The 18,983-nt window shown below is 36.6% G+C and overlaps 1 protein-coding gene across 3 annotated transcripts in view; it reads right to left on the reverse strand.

The window, feature by feature from the left end:
• WAPL (WAPL cohesin release factor) overlaps positions 1-18,983 on the reverse strand; it is a 76,068-nt gene that overhangs the window by 18,574 nt on the left and 38,511 nt on the right. For 2 of the 3 annotated variants that reach the window (XM_075025538.1, XM_075025537.1), the window contains exons 5-8: positions 9,106-9,201; positions 5,983-6,135; positions 5,601-5,737; positions 3,540-3,651 (exon numbers count right to left, since the gene is read on the reverse strand). In XM_075025538.1, the coding sequence (XP_074881639.1) occupies positions 3,540-3,651; positions 5,601-5,737; positions 5,983-6,135; positions 9,106-9,201 (498 nt within the window). The remainder of the gene's footprint in view (positions 1-3,539; positions 3,652-5,600; positions 5,738-5,982; positions 6,136-9,105; positions 9,202-18,983) is intronic. The other variant, XM_075025539.1, reaches the window with a different exon arrangement.

Raw genomic sequence — 18,983 nt, forward strand, 5'->3', positions numbered from 1 at the left:
TCCAATCTTTTCTGTATAAAGTAAATTAAAACCAGAAACAAACTAATTCTGGGATGTGAATGTTGTACAGCTCAACAGGAAAGAGCAGAATTTATGCGTCATAACAGATTAACATCTTGTTTAGAGTTCAGCCAATCACCAAAGCAATCATTAGCTGCTTCTGTTTATTTTAGAAGCAAGTAATAATCATACCTGGTCACACTGAGCAGTATCAGCATTTCCAAAACAGGATTAGGCAGCTGACAGTCTATCAAAAGCTATGTTAAAACTCCTTCCTGTCTGAGTCAAGGAAACCCTCAGGTGAGTAAAGACTTTAATCTAACTACCAAAGATGCATTTGGAGTACTGAAGGAAGGAAGCAAGAGTTTCCACATCTGCATCTCCTTTCATGAATACAACCTTAAGACACAGCATTGTTAAAAAAAAAAAACTTAGCTGTGAATATCACTACTCTAGCCTTGTCAGATGTAAGGCAGAAAGCAATCTATGTGGCTTGTCTACATAGACAGGTTATATACATTGTTTTCCCTTAATTTCTATTAACTTCCTCCTACAAACCTTGCAACTTTATAATTTTAATTATAGAAATTGTTTAACTCTGGATCTACTTGCAACTGGTTTAAAATGTAAGAAGTTTCAGGTTCCCTGAAAAACTCTCTGTTCCTTCAGAATGGAAGTTATTAAAACAGGACATAGGAGCACATGCATTCCAGAGAAATTAAAGGTTACTCTGTTAACCGTTGTTCAGCCAGTGTGGGACCTAGTAGAGCAACATCTATGAAGCACTATTTTCTAGTGACCGGCATTATCTGGGTGAGCTTCCAGGTTAAAAAAGATTAAGCCCCCAAAGGAGTTTCTATCAACTAGAAACCACATTGTCTGAAAGCTATCTCACACCCTACCATACACAGAATTCTGAGTTGAGAATGAAAGGAAAATTGTTAGTACAGCTAATTTTTGATCAATATCCTAAAAAAACAAACCAAAAAAACAAAGAACCAAATGAAACCCTCAAAATCCCACCCTTATGGATTGCAGTAGTGAAGCTGGTTTTTTGGGTGGGCTGGTTTGGTTTTTTTTCCCCTGTTCTGTTCCTCATGATGCTTAAAACACATTCTGCTTCCAAACAAATGTGGAGAGGAGAAAAAAGTAAGATAAATAGAATTTGCTCTAGACAGAAATTGTATGGCATATCTAACTATGGAGTTGCACTCCATACTTCTACAAAATTCAGGAAAACATTCTAGTTGAACATACACTCCAGAAATGGCAGACCATTTACACCCACTCTCATCCTTGTCTTCCCTTGCTTGTTCTATTTATACTCCAGCTTGTGGGAACAGATGGTTATTTTCTAGGGTTCAGCACTACATTTAATGCTTCTTTTTTTTTTAATTATTCACATGCTGAAGACATTACAAAACCACATTTCTATGCTTGACTACTGATAGCTATAATGAAAATATAGTTTTTATTTTAAAAATTAATAATACTCCAAAACCTTTAGAGCACAGCTGAAGAGACAAAGTCAGTTAAAAACTGAAACTGTAGCTTAAAGACAAATCTACAAGAAAAATTCAGTGGAACAAGTAATTTTCATGTGAATATTTTGGGGAATACTCAGTAAGAAAACTGGTTACTTTGTTTTCCTTGCTGGTTAAAAAAATACCTCTGCAACTGCTATTTTATATTCGTATGGAAATGTAAAAGTCCCCTACTTTCTCAGTCTATTCCATTTTATCAGTACAACGAATGCAGTATACACACATCTTTGTTTCCATTAGTAATGCCATTGTGGCAGTTTACCCATCTCCAAAATACTTTAAAGAAAATATTAACAAAATCATTGTATTTCCCCCCCCCCCGTCCTTATTCAACTTAAATGGATAAGAGCCATACAAGCAAAGCCTAGTGTGATTTATTATTCCTGAGTTACTTTGCACTGAAATTTAGTGGAGAAATTTCTACTCATTTTGAACAAGTTAAAATTTTAGTGAAATATTAGTGAATGAAAGGGCAGTATACGAAGACAGCAAGCTTATACAGAGAAGGTCATTTTTGAAGCATATACTGTCAGTAGTTAGAACATACAGGTAGTGTTTATTAATAGTAGTTTGATAAATCAGTAGTTTTATAACACTGTATAACCTGTACCAAGAATGCACTGTAACTATATTAAAACATTAACTACCTTTTTTTTTCCCTGACAAAAGGGAACATTTCATCAAATATACTGAAAATAGTGAATATAATCAATGCTTTTTGTTACTGCAGACTAATAATAGCATGCAATTTCCTTCTGAACTGTATGTGCTAGTTCTTTTGAAAATGAAGGAATAATGATAATGGTAACTGTTAAAAGACAGTCAAAAATACACCGAGCAAGCTTGTACATTTTCCAAGGAACTGTAGCTGTCCTCTGCAGATCTCCTGCAACTCAGTGGTGGCAGCAGTCCTAAATAGCGTGACTGAACTTTATGTATTTCTAGTATCACTTGGCACTATTTTGACGGCTCACAAAGTACTGAATGCATTGAATCTGGTTCTTATGTTTTACAGTTAGCCATTGCTAATTTTTGAGGGAGGTGGAAAATTAGCTATTATTCTAAATTAGTTCCTTAAAGCTCTACAGCTTTCTCCCCCACCCACAGTAAGATGTCAAATACAATATCTTAAATGTCTGTTTCTGTGGGTGCAGTTTCCTTCTGCATTGTATGTCGTTATTCTAGAGCTATTAAATAAAAGTAATAAGCCTGACTGGATATACGTATCTACTACCCACTTCAAGTAACATTTCCTACGTTCAGCTTTTGTAACAATACCTCAAGGGATACCCCACAGAGGCACGGTTTCCAACTGCTGGAAAAATAGTATCACCTGCAAGAAGTGTTTTCTATTACAGCTGAATTGAACTTGTAAAGTTGATAAGAAGGAAAATCCCAACTGCTTCAGTTTTTAACTGTCAGGTCATACTACCATAAGTAGTTAAAATTTACCTCTCCTAGATTTATCATAGAATGCTGCACATACTCAAGGCATCCTACAACTGCAATTACAGCACTGCTCAAGGAGACAAGCACAGGACATGAAAAATGCCCCACAACAGCTACAGAAAAGGTGGTAATTTACACACAAGCGAGTCTGGAGATGAGTACTGAGAGCCATCTTTAACTACAGGGAGAAAGGATTCCTTTCAAATGTATTTTATTTGAAGGAAATTATAAATACAACAATTAAACTATTTTAAAAAGCTTAAGAGAAGATATAAAATAGCAATCCAAAGCACAGTCAGTTTTTTAAAAAGCTTAAATGCTTTTTTAAAAGACATTTCCAAACCCAGAAGCACATAAACAGTGGAAAGGGAATTTGTCATTGGAATGCAGGCACTCTTATGTTTCATTTCACTACAGATTTCTGAAATGGAGCACTGATCCCAGATGCACACTGTACTGGATGCTTGACCTTGAATTACACGTACAAAAAGTTCACACAAAGTAGACAGATATCAAACATTAATGAAATACACAATATTTCCATACCTGATGGTGTTGGGAATCATCCAGTGTTTTGAAAACCATGGCTACCATCCCATGTGCTCTCAGATGCATTCGGAAGCTGGGCATGGCGCACTTTGTCGCCAAGCTGATTACACTAGAGAAAATTAATTCTTGATTAGAACAACTAAAACGAACACATTTCCAAAAATGGCAGATAAGCAAGTCTACACAACGTGATTGACCATATACCTCAGACCCTGACAAATTCTGTTGGGACGTTTCTTCTAAAATTTGTGTAAGGCAAGTTTGTAATTGGTGAACAGAACAGCATTTTATTCAACAGTTGCTTACCAGCACCAAACTATGTCTGTTTTATTTTAAGGTTGGCTAAATACAGGTTTAAAAAGGTACCCTGAACTTGCTTCTTTCAAACAAAAGTTGAAATAATTTCAAATAGTTAAATTGAAAGTAAAATTCTCATGGCTTAAGCACAAAGCTGTGATTTAGAGGCACAGGAGAGCTTATTACAGATCAAGGCATTATCAGAAATTATAAATGTGAGCTTCCATCACTATCTAACAGTTATCTGACTGATTAGTCCTGCTTCTGCCTGACAATACTTCTACAGAAAACCAAACATTTTTAATATTAATTACTGCATTTACGGTTGATAGAAACACTATAGATTTCAGGAAAAATCTGACAAGTATATTAGTCTAATCAATGATCAGCCTAACAATTCTATTTTAAAAAAGGCAGTCTTCCCCTAATTTTATCAGCAAGCTGTCTGCCATTTCTAGCACAGTGCAACATATAGATAATTAAAAATATATTGCTTTTAAATGTGGAGTAATCTGGGAGTGATTCTGAAATCAAGCCTTCCATGACTACTGAGGAATCTTATTATAAAAGATTCATACAATATGAAGTTTAAATAACAAGTGGTCTTTCTGTCTCCAATCACAACAGCACCAGTTAGAGCTTACCTACCAGTTTCTGATTCTTTTACGTCTATTCCTATCCTTACACATTGATTTCCTTTGGAAAAATACTTTTCTTTTAATTTGTTAACTGAAAGAAAAAATTTTTATGGTGTTTATACAAGTTATATTCCATGATACAAATTTGGAAAGTAAAAAAGTCAGTTTAAGATCTTAGGAAGCTTGCCATATGAGCAAATTAAGTGCACTCAATATGAAAAACAATCCTAAACTGTCATTATGGTATTAATTTATTCTTATCATAATATACATACAAACTGGATAATAGATTTCTTGTGTTTATACTCCAGCAACAATATTCGTTGCTAGTTTTTGAGGAACATGAAGAACAAATTTTTAAAATAGCTCTCTTAAAAGTGTCACCTGTCTCTGTGGATTCAAGTTTTTCCTTCTCTACCATTTTAGTTTTGCTAAACAGAGGAAAATTTACAACTATAAAAAAAAAGATTATTACATGGTTACAGAACGTGATTCTAATTACTTTTATGTCCAGGGAACAGACACCAATGTTAAGTCAAACTTTTTCAAAGCAAGACTACCGTTTTTGATACTAACTTTGCAATAATGTGTAACTTGAATATTCAAGAGTGCAACAATTAGTTAAAGACAACTTAGGAAAGCTTCCAATTAATACTGAGGCCACAATACTTCCAGTGGATGCTAGCTATGTTATTTCTCAACAGCAGATAAAGAACAGGTGGTTGAAGTACATCAATATTACATTAGTTCAAGATTACAGCTAGCAAGCTTTCCAGTCTTAGGGATTTTATTTTAGAATTGAATTTTGCATTAAAAAGCAGAACAGATATTGCACACAAGATCACACTAAACAGAATAGTTCTCAGAAAATATTTTTTAATTTATAGCAAGGAAAAGAAGTCTGCTGAAGATGTCTCTTACTGTACAATTTTTATCTTCCTAGTCATACTACTTCTGATTATTCACATTATATCATCTTGACGATTATTTTCTAATTTTATTCTTTATAGCAGAAGTGCCAGGTAACTACCCAAACAGCATTTTAAAGCATGGTCACTTCACTGATCAATATTTAACATCTCTTCTAAATATAAGTTCAGTGTTTTATATTAAGATACCTTACCTAAGGCAACGTGTGTTTAGGGGCTGATTGCTCTTCAATCCGCTTAGCAAGTACTCAATATCATCTGTGAACTCTTGATTTTCACCAAATTCCACTACATCATTGAAGTGCTTTACATGCTGAACAACAGTGTATAACTGGAAGAGACAAATATTTTGACCTAGGTAAGTTGCTCTTGGGATTAATTGTAACCTTAAGTACAGTTTAAAATCTATTCAGTTTTGAGTGCAAGGAAACATTAAGAAGTTAATGAAGGCCATTCAACTATTTAGATAAAAATATTATCTTTAATAGGAAAGCCAAATTTCATTTTGACACTGTTCCTTCAGTACTTAGGATTACCAATAATTCTTTATCTTAAAAATTTGTTAAGAATACTTACTTCTTTGTCTTCTTTCCTACATTTCAATGCAGTTACTATCTCTTGATAGGGCTGAGTAGGTATTGTCACAGTTTTTATCACTTTGGGAGGTGGTGCAGGAGCCTTAAAAACTCCATCATCTTTATGAATTGCCTCCTTTGAAGATAGCCTTACCTATTAATAAGAAAGTGCTAAAATGGGCAGATGTTTTGAGCACGTAAACATACACTAAATACATCAGGAAACAGTACAGTTGTGCAATTGTCAAACTCACATTTTGGGACTATTTAGTCCTTGCCTTACACTACCAAGATACACCTAAGCTGTGTGATAATGTACCTACTCTTAAAAAAAAAAATTAAAAAATTAAGATGTCAGAAGTTATATGCATTTTTAAATACAAAAACCAGCTCTAAGTAGTCGGGAAAGCTCCAGTGGAATTCTGAAACTAAAAAAAAAAAAAAAAAAAAAAAGTCCTTTATACTGGTTCCTTAAGCTTTAGGGTAGGTAAACCAACTAAGTTCAGTGTTTAAAACAATTATTTGTTGATACTTACAAGTATCTTACACCCTTACACTGGAGCTTCCAGGATTGACTAAGTTGGTTCCAATACTGAACCACTACTATGTACATTGGTCTGGATAGGAGCACAGCATTGAGCAATCTCAACATAGCCTGAACTGAAAAACTCTGTGCCTACTGTTCTCATCTCTAACTACTGGAGGCTACCGCACTACTGTACTCAGGGTAAAGCTATTGGAAAACCGACCTCTCCAAGCTGATACTCCAAACTGTATTTTGTCTGTAGGTAGAAGACTACCAATATAAATTTTGTAGCATGCATACAGAGAAATAAGAGAGGCATGGTGCATGCCTCAAACAGGTAGAATGTGCTCTTATAAATTCATGGTATTCTCCATACACTGGCCTTATTCACATTTGTCATGTTAATATTTTAGGAACAACATGTCATAGCATGAAATACAGCAAAACCTATTCTGAACTTAGAACAGGTAGTAGAGAACTTAATGTTAGGTCTCGAATAACTACTGACAAGTTTCCAACTATCTCAGGCAAGTATTACAGGTTTCTCCTCAACCTACTCCTCTATATTAGTTTGAGGCTACTATAAGTTTAAGTGTCAGCTTATCTTCAGATTACTTCTTTGGCACAAATTCAGATGTGAAGACAAATTACAGAAAACAAGGCATACAGGAAAAAGACCTCCAAATGCCAAATTCTAAATGTACAAGTGCCAATGCCCATGGTCATTTACTCACCCTCAATCTCTAAGTAACATCACACACTTAGTTTCCTTACATAGAAAAATGAGAAATTTTTTAAAGTGTGACTGAAAAAGATAGAATTAATATGCAGGCATAGATGATGCATTAACTGTTACTCACTCCAGGAGATATTTTGAGAGAAAGCCTTCTTGTGCATTGTACACTGACAGTCAAAATTAAAATATAAGCCAAAACAACCTGCTATATTAAGAGTATTCTTTACATGCTGCCTCTACCACTGTGCAGCACTTCAGTACTTGCTCACTTAGGCTCCAGTGGCAAAATGCTACTAAACGACCCTGAAAAACTTGTTTAGAGCAAGTACTGGAGGGTTCTGATCTTATCAGTCTGTGAACACAGGAGATCCACTGAAGTATCTCATCCAAGTCTTGGTTAATGGCTTCCCCTTCAAAGCAAATTCCAAGGGAGCTTGGAAAGGCCATAAGAAAGAGTACTTGGCATAACCCATAATACTATGGGTTTCTCACCAGAAAGACAAATTTATCTAGATCTTCAGGTAACAAATTTCTACAGAAATTAAAGAGGCAGGATCATCTGCGCAGGAATTACTGCTGAATATTTGGATCAAGGCTCATTTATCTCGTAAGTCTTAAATCTTAATCATACACATGTAAATCAAGGTTAAAAAAGGTGACTGAAGTAACTTCAGATGTACATCATAACAGGAGGAGCAGTTACAAACAAATTCCCCTAACTGGTTTGTTCAGCCAAACCTCTGCCATATTCCTGAATTAACATTTTGATGGTTCCAGTTACAAAGTGGAAGTTTGACAGGAGACAAAATGGCAAACAGTAGTGGTAATGGTTGTTTTAAAATGAGTCATCTGCATTTTCCAGGCAGCGCAGTTAAGATCGAAGGAAGGCTGTTCAGAATACTGTGAGGATGCGACCAAAACCAACCACAAATCAAAGAGGAGCCAGTATCATAACACAGACAGAGGTGGAATTAAAAAAAAAAAAAAAAAAAAAAAAAAAACAACACAAAAAAACCAAAAACAACAAACCCAAACCAAAACCTGAAACTGATGAGAACAACAAAAGCTGAAGACTTATCCCTGCAAAAATATCTACTTTCTGATTTTCTCTTCTCAGGCAAGTACTGTTAAATCAAGGCACCAAATGAAATGAAGTTTACTGACAATGTACAGTGCTCTCAGTGTAACCAGTAACAACTTTTACACATATATAAGCCCAAGACCCTGGATTCTCAGGGTCTCAGAAGAGTTAAAAACAATTACCTTCAGCCTTGGAACTATCACTGATTTTTGAACAAATAAGTTACTTCAAGAACGGTTTTCGCCTCTTGTCTACTTTTTGTAGACATGTTTATATCCGATACATTCATATTAGCATTTCTGGCTATATACAGAAAATTTTGTTTCTTTCATAGTGTCTAAAGACTCAAGTCAGCAATTCACAATACCTTACTCCATTAGAGAGGAGAAGAAAAAAAAGAAATATATCTTTTTAAGTTTTTCCTTTTTAACCCGCAACTTGCTGATTTCTATGTGTATTAGCAAGTTAAACCTAGGGGTTCTCAGAAGATGAAAAGGAGTCCATCGGTAGAAAGCTTAATTTCAGCACATTAGGGAACATAACTTGGCTGAAGTATTTTTTTCCATCTGTATATTGAAATGATATAGAAAATCCCATTCTAGAATATTTCCACTGACAATTTATTTCCTATCAGATACCCAGTGGCTCATGTCACAAAGTGGACTTCATTCTGAATTACTGTGACATTACCAGATATCAAGAACTCATGTTTCAAAAAATATCAGTGAATCTTAAAAGGAGATTTACTAAACTTGAGAAAAAAACCAAACAGTCTACTTACTGGGACACTGGGAGTTTTCAAAACCGGTGGTGCTGGCAGAGCCTCTGATTCTGGCTGGTTCCAGTGTCTAGCATTATATACAGCTTTTGTGGGAGACTAAAAGATAAAAATAAAAGTTATTTTTTAAGCAAATCTACGAGTAGTCACTATATACTTCAAAAATTACTATAGCAATAATATAGCCAAACAAGTAAAATGAGATTAATTTCTCCCCCTTCTGTATTCCCAGCAACACAATTTCTCACTATCATATATATCAGAAAACCCGAAAGACTTTGAAGCACATGATGGTTTTAAAGACATACAGACCCATTCAAATTGTGAAAGACATGATGTGTACTTATTTCAAGAATTTTTCAGTTTTGCTACTTTTTAAATTTATTCAAACACAAAAGGTCTGCAACCTTCCTATAGACAAAAATAGACAGCTATGGGAAAAAAAAAACGTTAGCAAACACCATGTCAGTAGAAAATATGAGTAGTTTAGAATCAAAATGTACAACTGATATAGACATTGATGCTTGGAGGAATAGAAAACACTCAAATGAAATGCCTTAATCCATATTAATAAATTGAGAAGCCTTTTTTTCTTCCTGCTCAAAAACACGTCAAGGTATATCAAAATGCATCAAAATTTACTGTCCTCAAATTTGGGGGAAATGCAATATAATTCTTAAAGAAAGCAAAGACAGAATTATATTTCTAGTATCTGAATTTACCAATCTAATTGCATAATAATATTCCAGACTAATATACCATTACAATTTTCACAATTTCCCAACATGCCATATATTATCTAAACTGTATAATTACACACCTCTTCACACACACTTATATAGCATTTTAAACATGGAAAAAAATATATTTATAAAAAGTTGGGCATTAAAAATAATTTTCTGTCAAGATACATTTTATCTTTAAAACGGATACTGGCTGAAGTACAGCCCACAAAGGGGCTACATATAGCAAACCTAGCAGTACCAGCTATGGATTGAATACCACTCTATTAAGTGTAACAACATCTTGGCATGTCGAAAGCTAAAAAGTAGATTTTGTAAGTCAAGAGTTTCTGTATTACTGTTAAACTCTACTGTACTGCACCCTTCTATTCTTTACAAGACGAGAAAGCCCTGACTAACAAAACTTCAAAGAATATTAGCAGAATGAAAATCCCAGCTATGAGTTTTCAGAGCCCAAAAGACCTGTCAAGCACTAAATCATTTTACTTTCCAGACAAGAGAAAAGCCTCTTTCCCTCCTACAGTGAGCTTTGAAGTGGTCATAAGAAACTTAACTTAGTTGGATTTTTGTAGTTATTTTTTTAAAGCAGTGTTCATGTACCATTCAGCAACAAGTATACAATGGCCATTGTCTTAACAGTTTTATCTATTTTCCAAGGAAGCTCTTTTAAACAATACATTTTCAGGTGATGGATATACAAAGTCCCTCAACAGACACAGAGCCACGTGTATGAATACCAAAATAAGGTTTCTGATATTTTCAATTTTTAACTTTCCCAATTAACAGAAGCACTAACTTGCCCAATTTCCTGACAATCTCACCAAGCTCAAAAAGTTAAATGGAGAAACCAGTTTTAAGTTCATGCTGCTACAGTTACGAGAGGATATCTCTGTCCACAGATAGGAAGATGGTGTCATATAGATCCTTATTTGAAAAAAGTTAACTGCTGACAAAATAGTTAGAGTTAACTCTCTTTTCTCCTATACATTGCTGAGCAGCAAATTCTTACCCCAAATCTGACTCAGGGTTTGCCATGAACAAATGAAAGACAACTTAGTAACAAAGATGCTTTTTAATCGTGAAAGAATGTTTCACAAATGTCTGTAATGAAAAAGAATGACTGAGTATTTTCTAGATACTTACTTTTTTTCTTGAATTACTCACAACTGTTCCACAAATTCTCAGTGCATACTTAGGATTGGGAAGAGAGGGTATAAGTTTCCAGGTGCCACAAACTGGTATACAGGGTAATTCAAGGAAATAACACACTCTTTCAAGTAACCAGCATGAAAGTACAGCATATATTTAATATCAGTTTCAGCTGATGCGCAATTCTTCTTAACCTTGCAGGGAAGCTTAACTACTACAATTCTGATAGCAGTGTGCTGCATTACAGCTGCCAGAAGTCCTATTAACATGGATATTCTTTACTAATAGTTGCAAATCTCAGTTATAGTCTTAAATAGTATTCTACCCCTGCTTAAAGGATACTAGCATATTAATATTCCCAAATTTCCTGCCTAGGAGCTACACGCTGCACAGCAGCTTTTCAGGTCTCTGCAACAGCAGTGCCGGGCTCAGTGCACCCAGCAAAGAGATGCTGCAGAGAGATGCAACCCACACAACAGGATCCTAGATTTATGCCATTCTCTGCTCGATCCAAACAATAACAGGGGCACAGACCAAGGCCAGCTCTGCTGCTGCTGCTGCAGGACTCCCCTTTTCACAAAGTTCACGGGAAGAGCACACCATACTCGCCACCCTGGTACGCAAAGCCTCTGCCTGTGCCCCACCTGCGTGTTCCTTTTTCTTCAGGCCTTGTGCTCCGTGAGGAACCGAACACAGCCCCTGTCAGGGGCAAGGAGAGCAGAGTCACGCTGGCATTCAAGCTTGTCTTACTCAGTGAAGCCGCAGTTGGGACGGGCCCTTGCTGACCACGCAACAGGAGCATCTGCAGTCTTGGCTTTTCAGAATTTAGCACCTCTGTTACATGCACATGCACACAGTAAGGAAGCACAGATGAGAGAGATCAAGTTCAGTGCTTCGATATGGAGTAAGAACAAAGTATACAAACAGCTGTGCCAGCACAATCAAAAGGTCCATACGGCATTAGTGTTTTCTTCAGCAGAGAGCAACAGCTGATGTGTAGGAAAGAGTTCAACAGGGCAAACAGATATAGACAATCCATTCTAAATACTCAGGGCTCAGAGGCTTCCCGAGTCAAAGATGGCATTCTTTTTATTTAACAGTCAAAAAATGGGCTTTTCTTCCCTGATTTTCCTTAATCCCTTACTAAATCAAAAGCTAGGGCATCCCGAAGTGTTTTGTAACAAGGCACTTTGCAGCTTGCTTAGGCACTACCAATGCAATATAGAAGTAAGCTACATTCTATGTAAGATAAAGTAATGCCACCAATAAATACCTGTTCTGAGAAATGAGGACGTCTTCATTTAATAGCTCTCTTGTAACAGAAACTAAACCGTAACTGAAAATGGTAATTATTTAAAACCTCAAATACCTATGGAAGGTTGGTTTTAGCCACTATCCTTTGTAATATCGTCCACTTTTAGATCAAAGTAATTTCGCCTGTGATTCCATGCCTTCCCAGTAATATTTCATTAGACAGTAGACACTGCTCCCCAGCATCCCTACCGTCTGGTCCAGTATCCTGCCTCACACTGCTTGTACACAGCCCAACCACCAAACACACCTGCAAAAATCCAACAGTGCTTTCCAGAGAAGTAGGTTCTAATCAGTTATAAACACATTATGCAGAAACTTCAGAGCCTCTCTTGCAACTCACACAGACATGGACACGGCAAATACATCCCTCCTTTACAACCACCTCTTAAAGCAACCCTCCCATTTTCCCTTGCATCACAAAACGAAGATGCATTTCCAAAACAATTGCAAAGAAACCACACCAATACTGATCAATCAGTAAGCATCACGTAGACTTGCTTTAAATTACTGTGTGAAAGAACTGAAGCCAGGAGAAGTATCAAAGATCAAATGAATGCTAGTGAACAAAGACTTTTCAGAAGGGCTTGATCACAAAAGCAAAGGGGTTTGGTTGGTTGGTTTTGGTGGGGTTTTTTAAAGGCAATTCAAATGCTTGTGATAACAAGCTTCCCTGAAGAAGCAACACTGATATTTAAGCAGCAGTAATTTAAGACACTGACTTACTTTCTCTTAAAGACAAGACAACCTTGCAATTATTCAAATAACACAGACTTTTCTTTAAGAATTCTTCCTCTCCAGATCAACTTAGAATAGATGCAAGTGGAAGTACATCACTCCTTTGAATTCTGTGTTCTTAAGGCAAATAAGTTCTGCAATATTAATCAGCTGTAACAGCTTCTGCTGAATAGCAGAAAAATTTCCTTTTTTCATATGTATAGAAGTGACAGCTGTTTACACATAGACAGATGTCTGAAAGAGTGCAAATATTCCAGTGAGGGTATAAAGTGTATTGTACTGTGGGACTCTGTATGTGGTTCTGTGGGGTGAACCAAGATGAAAAACCAGAATTAGTACCAGGGATTTTACAAAATGCACAGGGCTGTCAGTTTTATAAGATCCTCTCCAAGTAGCATAAACTATGGGCCATGCTTAACCTCCCAGCCCTGAAAGCCTCAAAGCTGAAATTTTCAAGAGTTGGCACTCTGCGCATACTGATGCAGCGCTGCCTGCCATTCACAGATATAAGAATAGGAAAAAATAAGAGCCAGGGACATGAGTCATGCTAAAAATACTAGCAAAACAAGAAAGACAGCAGCTATTTGCAGGCAAGAACGCTTTCCAGGGTAGAAGACAATGGCAAAAGAAAACCCCAAAACAATTTTAACTGATATCCTAACAAATACATTATTTTTATCTGAAGGGCATTCAGTAAGACTGTATGCCAGATGCTTGTCAAACCACAAGTAGTTAAAAAAACCCCAATAAACCAAAATATATGATTATTTACCACTCAGTATTCATAATCATTAAGAGTACTACTCTGTCCTGCATGTCTCACTTTGAACAGGAAAAAAAATAACAAGTATGTTATTGTCCTGGTTTCAGCTGGGATAGAGTTAACTGTCTTCCTAGTAGCTGGTACAGTGCTATGTTTTGAGTTCAGTATGAGAAGAGTGTTGATAACACTGATGTTTTCAGTTGTTGCTCAGTAGTGTTTAGACTAAAGTCAAGGATTTTTCAGCTTCTCATGCCCAGCCAGTGAGAAAGCTGGAGGGGCACAAGAAGTTGGCACAGGACACAGCTGGGGCACCTGACCCAAACTGGCCAACGGTGTATTCCATACCATGGGATGTCCCATCTAGTATAGGAACCGGGAAGTGGGGGCTGGGAATCACGGCTCAGGGACTGGCTGGGTGTCGGTCGGCGGGTGGTGAGCAATTGCCCTGCGCATCGTTTGTACATTTCAATCCTTTTATTACTACTGCTGTCATTTTATTAGTGTTATCATTATCATTATTAGTTTCTTCTTTTCTGTTCTATTAAACCGTTCTTATCTCAATCCACAAGTTTTACTTCTTTTCCTGATTTTCTCCCCCATCCCACTGGGTGTGGGGGGAGTGAGTGAGCGGCTGCGTGGTGCTTAGTTGCTAGCTGGGGTTAAACCATGACAGTTATGCAGCGCAGAACTATTAATAATGGACTGTTTCTTTTGAGAAGGGAAAGGAATGAACATCCATTCAGAGCAAAGAAAAAGAAATTATGCTTCAAAATGGTTAGATGGAATATCTATTCAACACAGGCTGAGCAATGTGTATATAACACAAAAAAAAAGTCAATATGAATGCCAGATAAGATAACGGTTTCCAACAGCAGTTAAAAACCAGAAGCAAACCAGGAGCAAGGCATTTATTCAGTGTTCAAAATGTGAACCAAATCCCCATTATTTGGATCACAGTAGCAGATTAGCACCAATAAATCACCTCTGGGTGCTATGGATCACTTAATCGTGAGCTGCTATACCATTTAATGCAGTACACAAAAAGCATTATGCATGCACATAGCTAGACAGCTACAAGCTGTTAGTCAGACAAGGTTGAAGAGTATCAGCAGCAGACAACACAATGAGCAGGGGGAAAAAGTGTCACAGAACTCTGATGCAAGAAAAGCTTCAGAAGAACTGCAAAATGTTTTTCTTCCTCAAATCTCAAAAGGAGGCCTACAGGGCAGAACAAGACAATGGGTTAAACATCCAAATGAAACATGAAAATTTAACTTGAAGAAACAGGACAGTTTGATAAACGTGAGATTCATTCTTTAACAGAAATAGCTAATGGTGTTCTGTATGCTGCTTACACTGACTGTACTCAAACCTGGTCAGCTCAGAAGCAGAGCCCATATGGTTATGTTTACTAATTCGGTCTGAAACCTATGTTAAATCTAATTAAAAGGAACAGGGTACAATAGTTTAGACATACCACCACTATACTAGAAACATACCACTTCAATCAAGAGAAGGGAAAAACCTGCATCTGCCTGCAAGTAACTGTACTGGCACAAACACATCCTTGTAAAAATTGTTAGACAAAATTCCTGCCTTCTTTGCTGCTACATAAAGGCAGAGACAGACAAACACACAGACACATGGACACACACACATCCCCTCGCACCCCCCTGTTAATCCTAATCTACTCAAAGTGTATCAGTCTACTAACAGGAAAGCCTTACAAAATTGCAACAGCAATGAAATTCCAGAGGTCATATGGTTGGGGTGCGGGTGTGTGCGTGCACACCCACATAAGCGTTTCCATTTGGATCAGTAAAACATTTTTCAAATAAATCTCCCAGCTGTCCTCAGTTACGACACTGTGGTTTGCATCACTGAGTATGCTTACTTGACTCCTTTCCGATGAAACCAAACTTGAAGATGCTTTTCCAGAGAGCACCTACCTCATGCCAGCTGTTACTGGGCATTCCCTAAAGCAGATCAGAATAAAGCTAATTCAAAGTAAAAACTTCTAGATGTGTATAATGGGGGACACTGGGTCCTCAACACCAACTGTTTCACTCCCAAGATGTGCTCGTGTCGCATCGCACTATTATCTAATGTACATAAAATCACAGACAGAGCTGAGTGAACCAACCATGCTCATACAGTACATGGGAGCTGTGAAGACAATTTTGCATATTCATCTGCATATAAATTAAGCTCCCACTGGCAAATGAAACTGGCATATTTTAATCTCTTTGAGTGGTTTTCCCATTTTAGATCTTTCTACAGGACTGAGGCCTTGTGCAATGTAACGTTTATCCTACGCAGTTATCCTGCATTGCCTAAAACACTGAGTTAATTACTGGGAACTATGCAGCTGATGGGGGGGGATGAGAAATGCAAAGATGCAAGAGAGAATCTGGTTTCAAAAAAATGTTTTAATGCATCTTTGCTTCTTGCCTAAAAGTTAATACCAGTAGGAACTGGAAATATAAACCACAAAGTTTCCACTGAGACATTAAACATTTTCCATTCAACTTGATTTCTCTACTTCCTGAAAAGTCTAAGTACACACAAGGGGAGAAAGATTTCCGTGCTTATTTTTCATTTGTTCCTCTTGCCTCTATGAGGACTTAGCCTATTACCTCCGTGTTGCCCTTTGCATCCCTACCTTTCTCAGAACAAAGCTATGTCTCAACTGATAACATCTTTCCTGACACTGCATAGGAGAAGTGCACTTCCAATAACATTGCTACCACAGTTCCACCTAACAGTTGCATATGGAGGACAGGCGAGGAAGCAGTTTTACCAGGTGGAAGGATCTCAGCTCGGCATCTACTAGAACACACCCTCCTTCACCACGGTTTCATATGAAGGAGTGGGAAGAAAATTATTTTGATCAGCATCAAATTATTATCTTTAAGTTAACAGACCAACTCTTGGCATTTGCTTTCGCTCTGAGATAGCTTCAAGGTGTTATGCTCCAACTCAATTCAGTAAAATTACAGTAGCTACTTCACTCTTCAAATTAGGTGACTAATCTGAAAACCTGCCAGTCCTGATTAGTATCCTGTTTACGAACTTAAAAATTAAGAATTGGTTTTGGTCTATTTACATTAGTAATAGAAGGAAAAAAAAAAGAAAAAAAAAGCCTAAATGGTAAGCACTAGGAAGCCAGTATTAAATAAATACGCTTACCAAAGAATCTGGTTTTGAAAAGTGAAATAATTGTATCGATATAAAGCTTTGGTTTTTAACAAATCAACTATTTAAGAAACAGATTTATTCTTACCTTTTATCATCTTTTATCTTTTTTTAAAGTTCATTTTTATTCCAGCAATATAAAAGTTGCTTAAAATACACATGCTGTTTATAATTGGTTAGCACTTAAAACAGCTCGTATCTTCTGCATCATTCCAACAAATAGTTTTTGGACAAAAAACCCACAAAAAACACTTCAGTTCAGGACTGGACAGACCATCTGCCAAAAGCGTCAACCAGTAAATGAAAGGAATGTACTGCGGAAGCAGCAGCATGCTGTCACAGGTTGTCAGATCTGACCACCACTGTTTGTCAAACTGCTGATGAAACAGACTGCTGGCTGAGCACTGAACTGATACAAGCCAGAGATTTCACTGAGTATTTTGGTTGTCAAAATTCAGCTTGACTCCTCAACAGAGTCAAAATAGCAAATGTCAACTAATAATCTTTCCTGTAAAAAAAAAAAAAATAAAATTGCAATTTTGACATCCTTAATTAGGTGCAAATAGCAGCTCAATGTGTGTAATATCAGCAGTTTAATATCACTGAAAAAATGCTTTATTATAACTGTTCACCCTTTTGGTAGGACACTCTTTGCCTAAAGATTATGGAAGATAAGGACAAGCAGTTCTTTTTAAAATTAGTTCTGACAACTCTACTCTGATCCTACCATTAAAAATACAGAAAGGGCTATGACTGGTACAGCAAAACTTTACGATTATGCTTCCACTGCTGCTTTTTCAAGACTATTTACTTAAAATAAGCTATGGAAAAATAATTAACCAAAACCACCTGAAGTTGTGCACTTAAAGATTCATCTTCACAAACATTCAATCTAAATAAATAAATAACTTTAAAAATTTAATTTGGGAAAATGCAGATTCTTTTGCAGGCCAGCAAAAATAAATGTTACTTGCAGGATAAACATCTACTGTAAAGTATAATACAAGCTAAGTGGAAAACTACAGATCACAGCGCAGCCTAGTTTCTTTCCCCTCCCACACACATGTCACTGTCATATTAGCCGTTAAGTTAGTCAAACCAAGAACCATGCATGGTTTCGTACTTCTTCAATTTCAAAACACTTTCAGATCAGGTAGAAGTATTTCATCTTGGACTTCAAATAAACTTAGATACAGCATTTGTTTCAAGCTGATATTTACAGCTTCTTCCACTCAGCATGAAGCACCAGTGGAAAAAGCTCACACCAACCTGTAAAAGCTCTCACAGGTTATACCCTTAAACTTGTATTACAGCAAATCCTATTACGAACAGGATCACACATAAGCTTTATTTGCAAGGACTGACACTTTCTCACAGTGCCTAAAAATTTATAACAGGAATATGGCAACTCAGTGAAAACAACCTAGTCATGGGGAAAAAAAAAAAACCACCTGCCTACAGGACATGAAAGATGCAATTAAATAATGAACTATGGACTAGTTGCAGATCAAACGGAAGAGACACAGAAGAAAAAAAAATTGGTTTTTTGCTGGTTCAGCACTTGATAACTGGAAATTAGTGCTCTTCATACAGTAGTGATTTAACACATCCTTCCAATTGATCTCTCCAAAACAACACACTTTTAAATCTTGCACACGTTTCTGTACCTTACTGGGCACAAAACACTGCAGTTATTTGTAAAACTGGAATAAAACATGAAAAGCAATAAATAGTTACAGGCTTATGACTGGATCAAGTTTTTATCTTGGATACAGAGTTCAGAAGCAGTCTGTTGACTAAGCCATGTCTGAATTCAGCAATGATTTCATTCATGTATTCAATACTACTGTCATGACCGACTCTATTAACGTCACTTGATCAAAGTAATGCATGTAATCCTGCTAACGCCGGCTGTGTTTAGTGAGCATTTCTCAGTTGCAATGTTGACTTAACCAGGTTAAGATGACTTAATCTCTCTTCTT

The sequence above is a fragment of the Buteo buteo genome, chromosome 4, assembly GCF_964188355.1.
Source record: "Buteo buteo chromosome 4, bButBut1.hap1.1, whole genome shotgun sequence".
Classification (NCBI taxonomy): Eukaryota; Metazoa; Chordata; class Aves; order Accipitriformes; family Accipitridae; genus Buteo; species Buteo buteo.